Source organism: Dipodomys merriami, unplaced genomic scaffold (assembly GCF_024711535.1).
Source record: "Dipodomys merriami isolate MVZ:Mamm:240054 unplaced genomic scaffold, mDipMer1.0.p SCAF_116, whole genome shotgun sequence".
Classification (NCBI taxonomy): Eukaryota; Metazoa; Chordata; class Mammalia; order Rodentia; family Heteromyidae; genus Dipodomys; species Dipodomys merriami.
Window position 1 is genome coordinate 627819 of NW_027202449.1, and position 18213 is coordinate 646031.

Genomic DNA, 18213 nt, shown 5'->3' on the forward strand with positions numbered 1-18213 from the left:
AACTGGCAGGAGCGGGCAGCTGCCCCAGGGGCGGGGGTGGCATTCCCAGCGTGGGCCGGGATGGTGGACCCGAGGCGCCTGCCCCTCCTGGCCCAACCAGCTGCGGTGAGGGTGGCCTTCAGGCAGGACTCAGGAGGTGACACACAGAGAAGGCACTTAGCACGAGTTTGGCTCCGTGCGAGGAGTAAAAAAACAGTAGGCGACAACAACTTCCACCAAAGCTGTGCGCTGTGCGTGGCTCCACCGGGAGGGGCAGAGCTGCCGGGCCAGGACACAGGCCAGGGTGGCGGCTGCCCGACGCCGCAGGCAGAGCCATTGTTCCCAGCGGTCAGGGTGGCTGCGCGGCCGCACCGCACCCCGACACCCGTGTTCCCACACTTGCGCCCCGAAGCCTGAGCAAGCAAGGCACTCTGGCGGCCGGCCTGGGAGCGGGGCTCAGAGACTTCTCCCCACAGCCATGGCTCGGCCAAGGGCAATTCCGGTCGAGAAGCTGCAGCTGAAAGTAATTTCTTTTACAGCCAACGTGAACATTGGTGGGAGGCTTCCCCACCCGAGGAGGGCCCTCCCTCCCCAGCCCCGGGGAGCATGTCAGGCACCCTGCAGTGGCATCTCTGGGGCCTGCTGACCACACTGTGGGGGAGATGGCATGTGTGGGTGCGGCTGCTGCCCTGGTCTAGCTGGAAAGGGTAAAACTGCCACCCGGGGAGCTCAGCCAGGCCCCGGGCCCAGGGCTGAGTGTGTCACCGCTCACTGTCAACTCCCAGCTCCCAGGTCGGCTTGGAGAGGAGGAGTGTGCTCTTTCTCTTGCTGTCTGTCTCTTTGTCTTGATCTCTCTGTCCCACTGTCTGTCTCTGTCCCACTGTCTGTCTCTCTGTCTGTCTTGCTGCACCCCTTGCCTTCCCCCTCTTCTGGTAGATCTTCAAGATGGTGGTCGTGTCCTGTCACTGAGCCGAGTCCCAGCAGTGGGCCCTTCCATCCTAGCCATGGGCAACCCATGCCCAACGCATGCTCAGTCACCAAACCAGGCTGCTTCTCCCTAGAGAGCCAGAGCCAGCACCTAGTAGGTGTTTCCCTGAACATAGAACAGAGCTGAGGCGTAGCCTGAGGCCCATGGTGGTCCAGGCCACGGGAGGGGTCAGGCCACGGGCTGCCTGATGGGACCCTCAGCTGCGTGACAGAATGAGCCCAAGGGGAGTAGCACAGGGGCCACACAGCCTGAGTCTGAGGTGAGAGGCTCAGGGCCCTGCACGCGGGGCCGTGACAGTGACGCGCCCCGTCCTGCATGCGGGGCCCCGGCCGAGACACCCTACACTGTTCTCTGAACAGAGCTAGGTGCCTGGCTCACTCTACTTGATGCATAGCTGTGCTACCACGGTGATTATTTGCCAACAAACAGCTTGTGGCCTGTTGTCTTCCAGGACATAGCCGGGGACAATGTGGACCCTCCAGAGCAGATACAATATGGAAGAGGCCCCCTCTTGCCTAGATGTGCGCCTCCATTTTACTGTGAGGCACACAGAAGAGCAGGAGGGCCATGCACAAGAGCAGACGTGCCGCACGTCCCTCCACAGGCCGCCAGCTTCCTCCTGGGCAGCTTTGGTCTCAGCTCATTCTCGCTGGTGATTTGGGGACCATTCATCATTGTGTGGTGACTAGATCAATGGTCTCAGATAAAACCCAACAGGGGCACAGTGGCTGACAGTGCATCCATCATCTGTCTGAGTCCTCTGGGTGCCAGGTGCAGAGAGGAGCCACTGACTCCAGGGAAGCAGAGATGGCGATCAGAGCCGGCCGAGGCCCCCGCACCGCTGCCAGCCAGCTCCCTGTCCAGCCCTGGCCTGCAATACTGTGCATTCCTCGCTTCCCAGCGGCAGGGTTGACCTGCTGCCCGCCACTGCCTGGCGCGAGAGCCCGCTTTCTTTCCCTTCCTGTGCGCACTATGCCACAATACGCAGGAGGGGCTGGTGGAGGGGGGCCCGTGGCAGAGGTAAATGTCTGTGGGAGGGGTGTGGCGTTTCTTTCCTGACTCCTCAGGGGGTTCAGTGGAGCAAGGAGGGGACAGTGTAAAGGGGTGAAGCTAATGCCCCGCATGCACTTTCTATCTAGGTCAAAGCCATTGTATTTTATAGGTTTTAAGGAGGGTCACATAGTGAGACCCTCCTGGGCCTCAAACAAGGTACTCCTGCCTCCGTTTCCCAAGCGCTGATTATAGGCATGTCCCACTATGCCCAGCTCAGGCTACTTTATTGATGGATTTTTTTTTTCTGGTCATGGGGCTTGAACTCTGGGCCTGGGCGCTGTCCCTCGACTCTTCAGCTCAAGGCGAGTACTCTACCACTTGAGCCACAGCACCACTATCAGGTTTCTGGTGGTTTACTGGAGATAAGAGTGTCATGGACTTTCCTGCCTGGGCTGGCTTTGAACTGTGATGTTAGATCTCAGCCTTCTGATAAGCTAGGATGACAGGCGTGAGCCACTGGTACCCAGCTGATGGATTTTTTTTTTTTTAAATGATGGATGCTAGCTAGAAATGCAGTAACGGGCTGGGAAGGTGGCTCAGTGGTAGAGCGCTTGCCTTGCATGCATGAGGCCCTGGGTTTGATTCCTCAGCACCACATAAGCAAAAAGAAAAAAGCCAGAAGTGGTGCTGTGGCTCAAGCGATAGAGCGCTAGACTTGAGCTGAAGAGCTGAGGGACAGCGCCCAGACCCAGAGTTCATGCCCCACAACTGGACCCCCCCCCCCCAAAAAAAGAAATGCTGTAATGTTTTATTCATTGCTTTGGGGCCTCCAGCCTTTACTGAGATTTAATACCTTTAATAAATTAATCTCAGGAAGAAACTTTAGATTGCACCTTTGGAAGCTATTTCAAACTTTCTAGAAACATCGGCAAATGAGTTCTGCATCTTCCTTTCTAGGACTCGGCCTCCTGCTCATTTCCTTCTCTTTCTGTGCACACAGGTGCCCAGGCAGGGCGGGGGCCTGGCCCTGATGTCTCAGTGGAGCTCCAGGTCTGGGGGGAAACCTGCGGTTGAGTGAACAGTCTGATTTCTATTCTGCTGAACACTTTGAGTGGATGCTGGAGTTTTACCCCAAGCTGCTGCTGAGATGACTTCTGAGCGCCCAGATGGGTAGGCCAAGGCGGACGTGGTAAAGACGAGAGTCCACAGGGTTTGGATGGCTGCAGCAGTAACCTGTTACATGAGGGGCAGCTCAGCAGGGTGTGTGAGACAGTGTGTGCTCTGCCAGATGTGATCGATAGTATGTGGTCTTGAATGGTTACCCCCATCTATCCGAGCTGGGCCACGCTGCGATTTTCCTTCTCTGCTGAACCTGCTCGGGGTCTGAAACGGCACAAGTGGCGCGCCCCCTCCTGCCTTCTGCAGGCCCTGCGCCAGTAGGGAGTTCCCTCTGGGGCGGGGTGGCGGGGTGGGGTGTGCGTTATTCTGGTGTTTTCTGCTCCCTTGCTTCCTGGCTCACCAGCTAGATTTCCAGCTGTGCAGTTTTTGATAATCCTATTTTCTAGCTGTGGACTCATGCTGAGGTTCCCACACAGCCTCGTCTCTGAGTGGCACCCACACAGCTGCCTCTGAGCCAGCTTGGGTGCTCTTTCCATGGCCCTCTGTGGCTGGAGGACTTCACTTGGGATTGATTGCTTCTGTCTGCTGGATGCTGTCTTTACAGTGATTTTATCTCCCTTGCTGCAACACCAGGCATCTGAGCCTCCGTCAGCCTAGTGTCAAGGATAGAAACACGAGGAAGCTAAAGGGCGATCTAGAAACCCAGGGCCCAGCCCTGCCAGGACCCTGCCCAAAGTGAAGGGGCCCTCAGAGCCCAGGCCCCATCCCAGTCACCACTGCCAGCCATGTACGCCAGGCTGGAGAAGCGGGGCATGGACAGCCATCTCCTGCTGGCTGAGCAGTGACCAGTGATCCGCCCCAGTTCCCCGTTACCCCGTTCTCACCCGGCCCTGACCAAGAGCCTGCTCTCCTGAGCCTCTGCAGCCCAAGTTCTTCTCGTTCCTTTCCCTCAGCATTCCACCAGCCGTCTGCCCCACAGAGCTGCCCGTGCGGTGCCCCTTGTCCTGTGCTCACCAGCAGCGGCTCTTCTAATTGTAATCTTTGCTAGCTTGGAAGTCACACCGTGTCCAGCATTCACCGGGTGAGGCCAGAGCTGGGCCACAGTCCTGTGCCCTGCTCACTGCTCTCCTCGCAAGGCCCACACTAATGACTGCACCTTGTTTTGACTTGTGACAACTTTAGGAGACACCATTTCCTTGTGCATGTGCATGTGTGCGTGTGCGTGCGTGCGTGTGTATGCGTGTGTGTGTGTGTGTTCATACGCAGCTCCTGCATCCCAGGCCTCTGCCTACATACAGCTGGCTGGTGCAGCATTCTCTAGTACAGGTGGGCAGCCCAGCCCGCCGAGCATGTGGCAGACATTTTTAGGTTGAAGAATGACAGAACAGCATGCCAATCACAATCCAGTGTCCCACAAAGCGGCTGCACCAGACCTAGACAAAACCATGCCGCCCCCACTTCCCACCCCCCCACCTCTGCCTCTGTGGGGTTCTGACACCAGAGCCCGGGGGTCGGACTTGGCGCCCCCAGACAGCGATGCAGACACGAGGCCGTATCGGCCGCTGCTGCCTCCTGCAGTGCACACGGCCCACGCCCCTTCTCGCCGTGTGTTCTACACCCTGGCGACTGGCAGGCTCACCGTGGTCGCTCCCTGGCCATGCAGAGTCTTGCTGGGTGTGCCTGTTGGTGCCTGCTGCCTTTTCTGTCTGCGGTGGCAGGGGAAGCTCAGCAGCAGTGCTTTCCTGAGTTGTGGCCATCCTCCGTTCACGCGTGTCTGAGTTTCTTCTTGGCTTCTTGTACCAACTGTGTTCATCTTGCCAAGGGTCAACTATAGTGTTGTCAGCTGGATGTACTTGACATTGCTTTCCTCTCGCTTATCTCTAAGCTTCTTGTAAGCACCTTTATTGTTCCATGCAGGCCACAAGCTTTGACATGTCAGTTTGTGAGGCACCAGTGGCTCATACCTATAAGCCTGGCAGCTTGAGAGGCTGACATTGGAAGGATTGCATTTCCAGGCCAGCCCAGGCAGAACAGTCCCTGGGACTCCATCTAAAGGAAGAAACTGGGTGTGGTTATGTGGACCTGTCTGCCAGGCTATAACCAGAGGTCCACGCGAGCAGATCACAATGCAGGCATGTGTGCAGGCAGAAAGTGACAGTCTACTAGAAAGTAAACAACCTAACCCAGGCACCAGTGGCTCACACCTGTAGTCTAGCTGCTCAGAAGGTTGGGACCTGAGGATACTGATTTGGAAACGCTTCTCTCCAATTTATCAGCAAAAAGCTGGAAGAGGAGGTCTGGCTCAAGTGGTCAAACATCAGCCACATATGAAAAAGCTAAGGAAGCAAGAGTGGGGCTGGGCAGGGGGCTCAGTGGTAGAGCGCTTGCTGGCAGGCATGAGGCCCTGCGTGGGATTCCTCAGCACCACATAAGCAAAAAGAAAAAAGCAGGAAGTGGCGCTGTGGCTCAAGTGGTAGAGTGCTAGCTTTGAGCAAAAGAAGCTCAGGGACAGTGCCCAAACCCAGAGTTTAAGCCCAGGATTGGCAAAAAAAAAAAAGTGTGAGGCCAAGTTTAAGCATCATTACCAAAAGATGTATGTGTGAGATGTGTGTGCATGTGTGTGTGTGTGTGTGTAGAAGGAAGCATGCACGCACACATACACACATCCTACAAAAGGGCTAGAGACAGCTTAGCAGCGGGGTGCACACCTAGCAAGCATCAGGCTAGTATCACTAAACTTAAAAATAAGCCTTAAAGACACGCATCCACCCACTTTCTTTCCGTTGGTAGGCCGTGGGGCTTGAACTCAGCCTGGGCACTGTCCCTGAGCTTTTCTTTTTTTTTTGGGGGGGGGGGGGTCCAGTCGTGGGGCCTGAACTCTGGGCCTGGGCGCTGTCCCTCAGCTCTTCGGCTCAAGGCGAGCGCTCTACCCCTTGAGCCACAGCGCCACTTCCGGCTTTTTTCATTTTGCATATGTGGTGCTGAGGAATCGAACCCAGGGCCTCATGCATGCAAGGCAAGCGCTCTACCACTGAGCCACCTTCTAGCCCCTAGTCTCTACTCTGAGTACAGCTCCACTTCCGGCTTTCTGGTGGCTAACTGGAGATAGAAGTCTCACAGGCTGGCTTTGAACTGTGATCCTCAGATCTCAACCTCCTGAGTAAGTAGGGCTACAGGTGTGAGCACCAGCACACAGCCACATCCACTCTTTATTTGTCCTATAGGTTGTTTAAGAATGCATCACTAGCTGGGCGCCAGTGGCTCACACCTGTAATCCTAGCTATTCAGGAGGCTGAGATCTGAGGATCTTGGTTCAAAGCCAGCCCTGGCAGGAAAGTACGTGAGACTATCTCCAATAAAACCACAAGAAAACCAGAAGTGGCACTGTGGCTCAAGCAGTAGAGCACTTGCCTTGAGCTGAAGAGCTGAGGGACAGCGCCCAGGCCCAGAGTTCAGGCCCCACGACCGACCAAATAAAAATAGAAGTGCATCACTTCTTTTCCCACCTCCCACAGCCCTCCCCACCTCTGCCGCCGGCCCCTCCTCTCATACCCACTCTCAGAGGTGGCCAGGCGCCCACCAGGATGACGGTGAACTCATTATGCCGGGCACTTTGGAGAGCTGCCCAGGGCTGGCCTCTACCCCTCGCTGTGCCAGGAGGCTGGACAGGGTGGAAGGGAGCAGAGAGCTCTGGACAGCAGCTTTGAAAAAGCACCAGGCACCATGCCCTCAGTCAGTGAGCTCCTCTGTTGGAGTCTCCCCACCCACTAACGAGACTGCAGAAGAGGAGGGGGCGGCGGGCCAGACGCATTCAAACCACCTCCCACGCGGCTATTTGCAACTGTTTTCCTTGCCTTTCAAAACACTGAAGCTGTGAAGGCGTGATCTTGGATAGGACTTCCCCCAGGACTCTGGCCATACCTCTGCCCCACCTCCTACCGGGCTGGAACCAGCCCTGCCTGCTGCAGGAGCCCCACCTGCGCAGAGGCCTGGGCAGCCCACCTCAGAACAGCTGCCTGTGTGCGGCTGTCTTCAAGGTGCAATGGCACTGAAGGACGTGGTCATAAATACAACTTTATTTCATTAAAAATGCATAATTACAGTGTGTGGGAGCGTCTCCCCTAGAAAAGTAGGTAAGTTTCCTTTCCTGCACAATCACTCCGTCTCCGCAAACGCCTGCTTCCTGCCGCTGAACAGAGCACAGCAAAGGCTTCCGCATTTCCACTCGTTTGTTTTTTTTTTTCCCCATTTTCTTTTTTGTTATAAACACCATAGCAAATTAAAAAAAAGCCATTAAACAAAATATTGTGGTTCTCGTTTCTCTGAGTGTACTCTACTCGGCGCTTCTCCTCCGGACATGGGCAGCACGACTCAGAGCCGGGGCCCTGGGGCAGCCAGGACCCTGCCCCCAGGAGGAGGCAGCTCCCAGACGTGTCGCAGACCTCGCACAGACGCCGGCTGGCTCAGAGCGCGAGCACAGGGCGCGTGGGCCCAGGCAGCATGGTGCTGGTGGCTCGGCCACCTGTCTCATTGGATCTGGATTGCTCCGTGTTCAAGCTGCATTTCAGGCTGTAGGGTGGGCTGCAGGGCGTCGGCTGTCTGCAACAGGGAGATAAAGGAACTTTTCTAGAAAAATACCCGTCTGCACACATCCAGAACACTCACCTGCCATAAAGCCACCAGTGACCTCCACGCACACAGCAGACTGGGGTCACAAGGCTACCCCGCCTTGGTATGAGACACCGGGACCCTGCACTCGGCAGCCGCGCTGGACTTGATCAAAGCCCAGCCCATCTCCACCCATCCCCTAGGCAAACTGGGGCCACCGTGGCCACCTCTGCTGTCAACGTTCCATCCTCACCTTAAGGGTGTCCTGGAATAAATGGGGTCAGTTAATATCGTGTTCCTAAGCTGACACATTCACCTAGCATCTCAGGTTTCATGTCACCCTCCACCCAAAACTCACAGTGTTCCAAAAAGCATTTCATTGGGCAGCTACCATTCTTCCTTGAAGACCCAGTTGGAATCAATGACCTACGGACATTAGAAAGACTGCACATATATTCTCAGCCTGATTGCCGCCTATGACTAGATCACTCTTCCTCCACCTTGGCCGTCACTGGTGTGGCCCCAGTGGAGGAATCATCCGGGGCTTTGGCGTGGCCCGGGAGTGGGATGGCCAGCTAGGCAGGGACTCTGCTGGGGGGCCGGAGGAGCCCCAGAGGCACCGAGGCAGAAGCCTACGACCGCTCTCACGTGGCCTCAGGCCCTCAGCACCCGCTCCTCTAAAAGACAGACCATTCTGGCTTTGGAGGAAGGATGTGGTACAGATATCATCTGCCCCATGAGGCCTGGGCACAGCCAGGCAGGAATGAGAGGATGAACTTGTGTCAGAGCTGGCGGCTCCACGGTGGGTTCCAGTGTGGCCTGGGAGTCACGCCAGGGGGATCAGCACCGGGCGCGGCCGGGGCTGGCAGCAGGGTACCCTTGCAAGCCGGGTTCCTTCCCCAGAATACCAGAGGCATTTCAAGGAGGAAGTCCACAGCGCCTACTCCCCAGTGCCTGCCTGGGAAGCTCCAGGAGCACCAAGCCCTCGCAGCCTCACAGGCCCCTGGGAGGCACTGACCACACGGGCTGGGAGCGAAGCCCAGTCCTCGACACTGAAGGCCAGCGGCTGCTGCAGGAAGCCAGAGCTGTGCGCGCTCAGCCCCAGCGCCAAGCAGGCCAGGAAGACCCAGGGGAGCGCCTGGACACCAGGGCCGCGCCGCGGGCTGTGCAGCTGGGCCTTCGCCGTCTCCCCACCGGACAGAGGCAAGGTGCCTCGACTCCCCGGTCTCACGGGAGTCGCAGCCCTGCTGCAGGAGGCTGGCCCGGCGCCCTCTCTGCACAGGAAGGGCTGCACTCCCGGAACCAGGGCCCACGGCCAAGAGCAACTCCGAATTGGAGGCCTGGGCAGAGCTTTTTGTCTCCAGGTTTACAAATACACATTTCTATGAGACAGGCTGGAATCTGGGTCTGGCCCACATAACTTCTGCCCTTCCTGTGCAGAGTCCACAGAATCCTCCCCCCGTCCTGCCCGGCGTGTCTGCCCCACAGGCCTCTCCATGGTGGCTTTCCTGCCTGGAGGTCGAGCCCCAAGCTCGGTGTGCAGAGGGGAGCGCAGGGCGTCCTCCTGGAGGCCCGAGGACTCACCTGTGCGGCAGCTGTGTGGTCGCTCACGGGCGCCAGCTGGACGTACTGCACCTGAATGTCACTTCCCTGGAGAGAGGAGCCGTCCACCCCTGCTGCGGTCGGGTCGGAAGAGGCCACGGCTATCAGCTGAGCTCCCTGCAGCACCTGGGGACAGAGCAGGCTGGTCAGCACTGCCAGGGCCGCCTGGTGGCCAACATGCCCTGTCGGGACCCACAGCAGCAAGGCCTTGGGTTCTGGCTCTTATGGCACACTGCCAAGGGACAGGTGGTTTGGTGACAGCCAACAAGAGTGTACAAGTGCGTTCTGCTATGTCCCCCAGGAGCCCCTCCCACTGCCAGCACACAGAGATGTTGGCTTTCCAGAGGCAGGAAGGACCCTGAGAGAGGACAGAGGCAAGTCCTGGCTCCAACACACAGGTGAATTCAAACAAGCAGAGACACAGGTGTGTGCAAAGCGCATGTGAGGGAGCGTTCTGTTGGTAAAGGCCAAGGAGGGGCCCAGGGAAGCTGGAGAACGAGGTGCTGGGAAAACACTCAACACCATGGCGGCCCTCAGACCCCTCACCATAGGGAAGATGGGTCAGTCTAAACCTTCTTCATACGCTTGCATGACAAACACCAAAATAAAATGAGCTCTAAGCCTTTCACACTTGCAAACAGGCTTCCTCGACTTCCATCTCAGTGAGTTCACGGACCAATCACCATTAGCAGACAAAAGCAGGCACTGTCGCAGGCAAGTAACAGCAGCAGAAAACATGCTAAACTGCCTGGCGCTGGTACTCACCCCTGTAATTCTAGCTGCTCAGGAGGATGAGATCTTTCAAAGCCAGCCTGGGCAGGTAAGTCCATGAGACTCTTACTTGCAATTTATAAAACTATTCCCCAGAAAACCAGAAATGAAGCTCTGGCTCATGTAGTAAGTAGAGCATTATTAGCCTTGAACAAAAGAAGCTCAAGGACAGCGCCCAAGCCCTGAGTTCTAGCCCTAGGACTGGCACCAAAAACAACGCAAGAAGAAAAGATGCTACACCTATACTGGGGCAGCCTGGAGCCATGTACCCAGCACTGTTGGCAAAGCTGCAGACTCTCTGCAGGGCAGGGAGCTGCGGCAGGGGTCAGCCAGGAAGACGGTGGCACGCACGCCCTCCCGCTGGCTAAGGCCAGTGGTGTGGGCACGGATGGAGTCGGGAGTGCACCATCACACACATGCAGAGAACACCCCTCCCAGGCAGCTCCCAGGGGGTGCGAGGACCAAAGCCAAGGATAATGGCTGGCAGCCTCAGGATTAGACAAGGACCTTCGTATCACAGGAGACTCTTCACTCAGGCTGAACCTGAGCAGGAAATGAGAACAGGACAGGCTTATGTGGGCTGGCCAGCTAGGGGCCTCAGGGTGTCTGACCAATAGCACCAGGAACACAGGTGGTCAGTGCCAGCCACAGGGATGGGAACTTGACATGGTTGTCATTTTGTTTGTTATTGTTAGTTCTACGGCTGCTAGTGAGGCTAAGTTACTTGCCCAAGATCACAGAGCCAACAAAAATAAATGACACAGAAGTGGCCTTACAGGCGCTTTGCCCCGGCCTGCCAGCAGCTGCGCCTGCCTCGGCCTGCTGCCCCCGGTGGCCAAAGCCCTGCTCGCCTGTGACAGACTAGCTAGAAAACAGCAAACCCATCACCAAGAAACCTCAAGAACCTCACGTGACGTTAGAACAAGGAAAGTTACTTACACTGACTTCCTTCTGCTTCAGCTTTTGTTATGGATAGAAAACAGCTTCCAGGCTAAGACTGTCTTTCTTTTTGCTGGCTTCTGCTGGCTGAATGCATACTGATTCGCATGCGTGTGCCACAATGCTGGGGGCAGAGCAGGCGCCCACGGGGCACCCTAAAAAGAGGTACTCTCCGAAACTCACCAGTGAGTAGCGTCGCTGAGACGCAGGCCTCCCCAGGCCCAGCGCGGGCCCACACAGGGCACCCTTACAGGTAAGGTGCCCCCTGCTTTGCCAGTGCAGGGCCCCTGGCCACATCACCGGAACCCCAAAGGTCTCCAGGTTAAATCACTGTGCCGTCGGGGCAGGCCTCAGGTGTGACTTTTCGGCATGTTCAGTCACTCCATTTTCCCCTTCGGGACTGCCCATGCAGGCAGTGTGAGAAACAACGTCCTCCTGGTTAAGGCAGCTCCGCCTCGGGGTCAGCTGACAGACCCAGCTCCCATGCGACACCCAGGGGTCAGCTGACAGACCCAGCTCCGTGGCGACACCCAGGGGTCAGGTGGATGGAGTATGTTTCACTACAGCGCAGGCTGATGCCTCAGGAACTAAGTCTGACTCCCGGCAAGCAGAGGGATGCTGGAGGGCCAGGGGATGGGGACACAGCAGTCACCACACTGTGCTGCTGCCCGCTGGGGCAAGGGATGCAGGAGTGAACATGCGTAGACACAGGCTCCATCCCCAAACAGCTTTGAAAATGGAAGCATGTTCCCAAGTGTCTTCAATTACCTCAATGCTAACCTTGAATCGCCGCTATCCTGTCTACTCACACAAGTGTCCCCAGGGACGGCACTGCACTGGGTTCTGGTGCAACAGTGTTTGCCTCTAACAGGGTCTTACTTCATCTTTGAAAGTTATATTTAAAGATGATTTTCAATGGGCCAAACAGGGGCCCTCCAATCCCGGGGACCACCGTCCCTGCCTTGGGTATCTGCATCACAAGAGAGAGGCCTGAGCCACGAGACGGGGCCAGCGGTCAGTGAGGCCGGACCTCCAGCGGTATCTCGGGTTGTTCTAGAGCTGCTGCAGCCTCAGCTAACAGCAAACGCCTTCCAACTAACTAAAATGCTGATAATGTCAATGTAAGCAATCATTTCATCCAAGTTCTTGCTTAAAAAAAATAATATCCTTCGTAGCCAAAACCCATGTGCACCTTTTCCTGGGCCCCTGCCTGACTTGAAAATTTCTTCTGTGTTAGAACCTGTAGAATATGGTACCAAGAAAGTCAACAGGGACAGAAATGAGAGTCCTGCAAATGCACATACCACCCTGACCAGGCATCACCACTCAAGCCTGAAGTGAACTTCTTCCTGCTCAAACAGCCAAGGAGCAGCCAAACAGCATGCTGTGGCAGACGGCACCACCCCTGTGCCACACGGCCTCCGGCAGAGGAAGCCCCAGGCCTCCCTCTGCCTGTGAGGGGCCTCTAGGCCCCTCAGACAGGCGCAAGACCAGAGACAGCTGTCCAGGGCCATCACCCGACCTCATTCAGCGAGGGGATGGGTTATACAGCTGGGTTTGTGATTTTTAAGGATAATTTCTGGGACTACCCTAGCCAGGGCTTGCCACACTTGGCTGTGCCAGAAGGAAGCACAAGCTGTCAAGAGTGTGCCCAGGCCGGTGAGGAATAGGCCCGAAGGGACGGGAAGCCCTATTCCTTCCTCCTCACAGATGGGCCCGGACCTTAACCTCCAGACGCAAGGTGGGAGAGAACTCTGCTCCGTTCCCAGAGGCAAACAGCAAACCCACAACCATGCCGTGAGGCCCCTTAGCCAGGTAGGCCACACAGGGAACCTGCACAGAGAACCAAGAACCTGGCACGCCAGCCCAGCCCAGCCGAGCCTTGCACAGGGCAGCCACCCGGTCCCCACACACCCCCAGCTTAGAGCAGACATGGAGCAGAACCTCTCTGCCTGCAGCCTAATAAATCAGCGCCATCAACAGCACCTCCCAAGTTCTCTCCAAGAGACCCGCCCCACTAGGTTGGCCTGTCCAGGTCTGAGCAGCAAAGTGGGCGTGGCACTCTTCCTCCTACCTCTGTGGGACCCTGCTCGGGGACCAGGGTGCCCAGCTGGTCACAGCCCACAGCGAGGAAGCCCAGGGCCGAGAGCAGATGGCACCAACCTCACTCGACCCACAGCTCCGTGCCTGCTGTGCAGAGCCGTGCTGACCTTGTCCTGCAGAGGCCTTGGTGAAGTCTGCTCCCCAGGCTCCACCTCCCACCCACATCTGCAATCAAAGAGCAATGCATCTACGGCTCACAAAGGCAATGGCATAAACATCATCAAGTGCTGTTGTAATTCCAGGAAGCATTCTTTAACTCAACCTCTTCCTGTAAATCTGGAACAAGTGTGTGTCATCAGTCTTCAGTAAACCAAACATCAACACTCACACTAGGACCAAGAAAATGGGAGCAAAATCAGGCTGGAAAGAGCCTCAGAGTCAAGAGCACCATCCTCTTGAGGGTGGGGGGAGGGCGGGGTGATGGGGGACACTCCCAGCACAGGTCTGGGCTGTCAATGCTGAGGGAAGAAGGGTTTTTTTATTTTTATTATTTTTTTATTTTTTATTTTTTTGTCGGTCGTGGGTCTTGAACTCCGGGCCTGAGCGCTGTCCCTCAGCTCTTCAGCTCAAGGCTAGCGCTCTACCACTTGAGCCACAGCGCCACTTCCGGTTTTCTGGTGGTTTACTGGAGATAATAGTGTCATGGAATTTCCTGACCAGGCTGGCTTTGAACCGTGATCCTCAGATCTCAGCCTCCTGAGTAGCTAGGATGACAGGCGTGAGCCACCAGCGCCCGGCTAGAAGGGTTTTTTAAACCATTCTGTTTTCCAATTATCTTCTCAGTTTGGAAAGCAAAGCTATGATTATGAGCAGGGTAGGTTTAAAAACAGGCCAAGTGATAAAACTAGAATGTCTACAAACAGAAAACAAAAGAGGACTAGCTAACAGATTTACCAGAAAAAGGCAGCTTCTTGCAAATGCATACTGTTCACTTCAGCCAGAAGGCAGAGCTTCCTTGAAGCAGCAGGTGCCCGGCCTGAAGTCCTGCGAGAGGGGGCTGGCTGGTGTGTGCTCTCTGGTGTGAGGTCACACAGCAAGGATGGGACTCGGTGGTGGAAGAAAGTGATATTTGCGGGTAAAAGTGATCAGGTGGTAGATTGATTTGACATTTTGCAACGAGGAGGATCATAAATTAGTGGTTAATCATGGCCACCAGCTCCAGAGGCAGTGACATCAGCAAAGACCTGCTTTGCTCTTCTGCGAGTCTGCAGCCACAGCCGCGGCTCCCGGGTTGCCAGCCCTGCGGGTGGGGGCTGGGGTCTCCAACCTGAGGCCAACTTTATGGGAAAAGGATCAGACCCAGGGTGCATGAGCTTCACACTAATGCAGCGTACAGGCCCGACTGGATTTTTTAAAATTCTAAGCAGAAGTTCGTTCAGGATATACAGAAAGAAAGTGACTCTCAGGGGTAAGGAGTCTTGCTTTCCGTGTGCACTGAAGTCTAGGCTCATCCTAACTATGATGAAATTCCACCACCAGTATAAATAGGAACCATCAAACCATCAAAAACAGAGAGGCCACCAAGAACAGAGCCAATGCGCTGTAACTACTTCCCACTCACCTTGTCACCAACAGCACACACTTGGCAGAAACAACTGTGGATCCTCTTTAGTTCTGTGTCTCTCTGGCTCTTTCCAAAGCAACTATCTTGTATTTACACACTAACAGGGCTGCATCCCACCTGACCTCCACATGTGTCTGTGAAATTCCCCTTCAACAGACTCTGCAGAGTCCGCAGCCCTCTGCTCAGGGCGCCTCTGTCCCTTCACCCCGAACCCTGTGATTTTCTTGTCCCTTGGTGTCCTGGGTGTTCTCAGAGGCAGCAGCTGCAGGGCCTTGGCTGGCAGCACACATGGGGACACACAGGACTTACAAAGGAGAATGCAGCAGGAAAAAGCACCATTTCTTGGGTGGTAATGACAAGTGATGAGAGGGCTCTGGGTGTGTGATCCTTACGCGCATTTCCTAAAGTACTTCCTACAAAACTGGAAAACTTCCAGAGATGAAAACAGTTTCTCCAAGAGAAACTGTCCTCAAAAGACCAACACGGCACGATGCTCACAGATACTAGCACGCTCCCTCCTCCCGGAGAGCAACCCCTCCTGGGTGCTCACAGGTTGGGGACCTCACTGGGCTCAGAATTCCAATCAGGCTCAATGAAGGGCTACTCATCTCTTCTCAGGTTAGGAAAACTAAAGGGGTTTGTGTTTGACATCAAGAAGCAGAAACAAAGCCCACCTAATCCTACGCACAGCTACCTATGAACCCTACCAGCAACATCACGCAAGTGTAGAGAAGGCAATGACAGGCATGGAGAGGTTTCTCTAGGAGGTAAAAACTGCCATGAGATCCCACAGCTGTAAATGGGACTCCAGAGCCCAGCAGGCACCTGTGTGCCCACAGCAAAGCCAGTCCATCGCACCCTGCCTTCCCCCGCTGGCTGGAGGGAAGGGGCCACTGGGCAGGGGTGCAGTGAGGGTAGCTAGCACTTACCTGCCCATCCTGACCAACATGATGAATCTGGAGGTTGCCCTGCAAAATGAGTAGAAGGATGATCAAGGGGAGCTCCGTGACATGTGTAGGCAGGGTGAAAAATTCCCCATGCCTTTCAGGAATAGCTAAGAACCCACTAATTCTATAAAATCTAAGCTTTGTAGCTATAACCCACAAACTAAAACATCTTACGCTGAGTTTGTAGACATTTTTTTCTTGTATTAAAAACACACACATACCTACAACGTGAATCCATTTCATCTACTCTGACCCCAATGAGAGTATTTTTTCAACTTTTTATGAAACAGTTTTAGATTAGTGAGAAGACAACACACACACCAAAGCCCTGGCATGGATGCCCAGAGGGACCCCTCTGCAGAGGCACCGCAGGAATGCATGGCAGGAGTGCGCGCGCGCGCGCGTGCACACACACACACACACACACACACACACACGTCGTGAAGAGCCAGCCCCGGCATACAGGGAGGCAACAAGGAGAGCTGCTCCCGCTGTTGCACAAGACAGCTGTTCTTTCTGCGTGTGGTACACGCTGCTGAATGTTGTGCTGAAACACGAGGAAGGCATCCCCTAAAGCAGCAGGAAGCCAGAAGGAGGGATGCCGGAGAAAGCGCGGGGCCCAGCCCCACAAGCCCACTCCAACTGTGGCCACCTTGCCCTGGGTGTGGTCCTGGCACACACCGCACCCCTCCCATCCCCAGCTCACCTCGCTGTCCTGCGTAATCTGCACCTGCTCCCCTTGAGGCACCTGGGCAATGTGGAGGTGGCCCTGTGGGATCCGCGACAAGAGAAGACACCAAGAAGCATCAGAAGAAAACACACCAGAGGAGCCAGATGCACTTCCCGCACACTCCCCAGGAAGGGTGCTGCCAGGGCGCACGGAGCTGTGCTCTGTGCCCCCCTCACGTGGCCCCACAGAGCCCCTCCTCACATGACCCCACAAAGCCCCCCTCACGTGGCCCCACAGAGCCCCTCCTCACATGACCCCACAAAGCCCCCCTCACGTGGCCCCACAGAGCCCCTCCTCACGTGACCCCACAGAGCCCCCCTCACGTGGCCCCACAGAGCCCCCCTCACGTGGCCCCACAGAGCCCCTCCTCACATGACCCCCACAGAGCCCCTCTTTACATGACCCCACAGAGCCCCTCCTCACATGACCCCACAGAGCCCCTCCTCACATGACCTCCACAGAGCCCCCTGCCCGTCACGTGGCCCCACAGAGCCCCCTCCTCATGTGGCCCCAGAGCCTGCCCCCCTGCCCGTCACATGGCCCCACAGAGCCCCTCCTCACGTGGCTTCACACGTGGTGCTAAGTGGCATGCTGGTGGGAAAGTTAAAAGGGGAGGGGCGTCAAGTGTGTACTACACCAAAGCTGTTTTTTTAAATCAAGGAAACACATAACTACTTATACAATTTAAACACTAATAAATCAAAGAATCCAGCTAAAACACACATTTGTTTATGGATGTAGGCAAATAACTCCTATAAATCTTAAGTTGGCTAAATGAAATAATACTCCTCTTATTTCGAGTTCTCTCTTGTTCACAATGGGTCTGAGAACGAACTCTGCCTTTGTCGAACGTGGCTGCGTGTGTGTGCTGACCACACACATTCAGCAGCCTGGTAAATCCACTGCTGACAGGTGCGTCACCTCAAGCTCTATCTTAGATGTGCCCACCCTGTGCTTCCAGAAGCCCCGGGATCCCCCGGGAGAGCAGTATTTCTTTCTTGCAATATAGGACCTGGCCCCGTGAAATAGCCCTGGGTGTGCGTATGATAGTGACTAATGTCTTCAAAGACGCCAGTGGACGGGTGTGATAAAAACTGCCACAAAATTTCAGGGTATCCTTAAAACTCCGCATTCCCCCCACAGCTTCTAGAAGTCTTCCTTCTCTGCCACCAAAGCCCAGAGTATGTAAGGGGACATGACTCCTCCCAGCTGGACTGACTGCAATATCGGCCATAGGATAGACACTCCAGCATAAAGGAACTCTGAGGCAGGACTGGTCACTCAGGGCCTGGACATTACACAACCCCAGGGAAAGCTGACGGAGAAACTAAGGCTGCTCATGCTTTCCCACTCCTGGAAAGAAATGGCTTCTTCTTCCCTCAGTGAAAGGACACCTGTGTTATGAACTGTCTCAGGACAGACAGAAGGGACCCTCATGCGGCCTGTGCACCTGTGACGCACACAGAAGGATGGGGGGTGGGGGACGAGGGACCCGTGGACCCGTAGGAGCGCTCACACAGGCTGTGCGCACGTAACGTGGCACAGAAGGATGGGGGACCAGGGACTGGTGAGGTCCTGTAAAGGGTTTTCAATACAAGGTCATGCGGCAACTCGTGTCTGTCTATGAAACGTAAGGACGCATGTCCAGCCCCTGATGCTACCCCCTCCCATGTCCCTGGCACATCAGCAAGAAGGTACATACTACTTGGACTTGTCCGTCTTCTCCGATCTGGTGGATCTGCACCTGCTGTGCATTGGCCAAGGCGTAGTGCAGGGCCTGAGGCTGTGGTTGCTGGAGCTCGGTGGCAGGTGGCGGGGTGCCCATCATGGTCTCTGTGGGAACATGGAAAGCAGACGTTCCGACTCAGGC

General features: G+C 55.7%; 1 protein-coding gene across 6 annotated transcripts in view; it reads right to left on the minus strand.

Moving 5' to 3' along the window:
• Positions 1 to 7133: 7133 nt before the first annotated feature.
• LOC138822835 (protein BANP) overlaps positions 7134 to 18213 on the minus strand; it is a 57830-nt gene continuing 46750 nt past the window's right edge. For 3 of the 6 annotated variants that reach the window (XM_070015777.1, XM_070015773.1, XM_070015774.1), the window contains 5 exons: positions 18046 to 18176; positions 16320 to 16391; positions 15596 to 15634; positions 9272 to 9415; positions 7134 to 7678 (listed from right to left, as the gene is read on the minus strand). In XM_070015777.1, the coding sequence (XP_069871878.1) occupies positions 7607 to 7678; positions 9272 to 9415; positions 15596 to 15634; positions 16320 to 16391; positions 18046 to 18176 (458 nt within the window). In that variant the 3' untranslated portion in view covers positions 7134 to 7606. Of the gene's footprint in view, positions 7679 to 8045; positions 8114 to 9271; positions 9416 to 15595; positions 15635 to 16319; positions 16392 to 18045; positions 18177 to 18213 lie in introns of all 6 variants that reach the window. The other 3 variants (XM_070015778.1, XM_070015775.1, XM_070015776.1) reach the window with 2 other exon arrangements.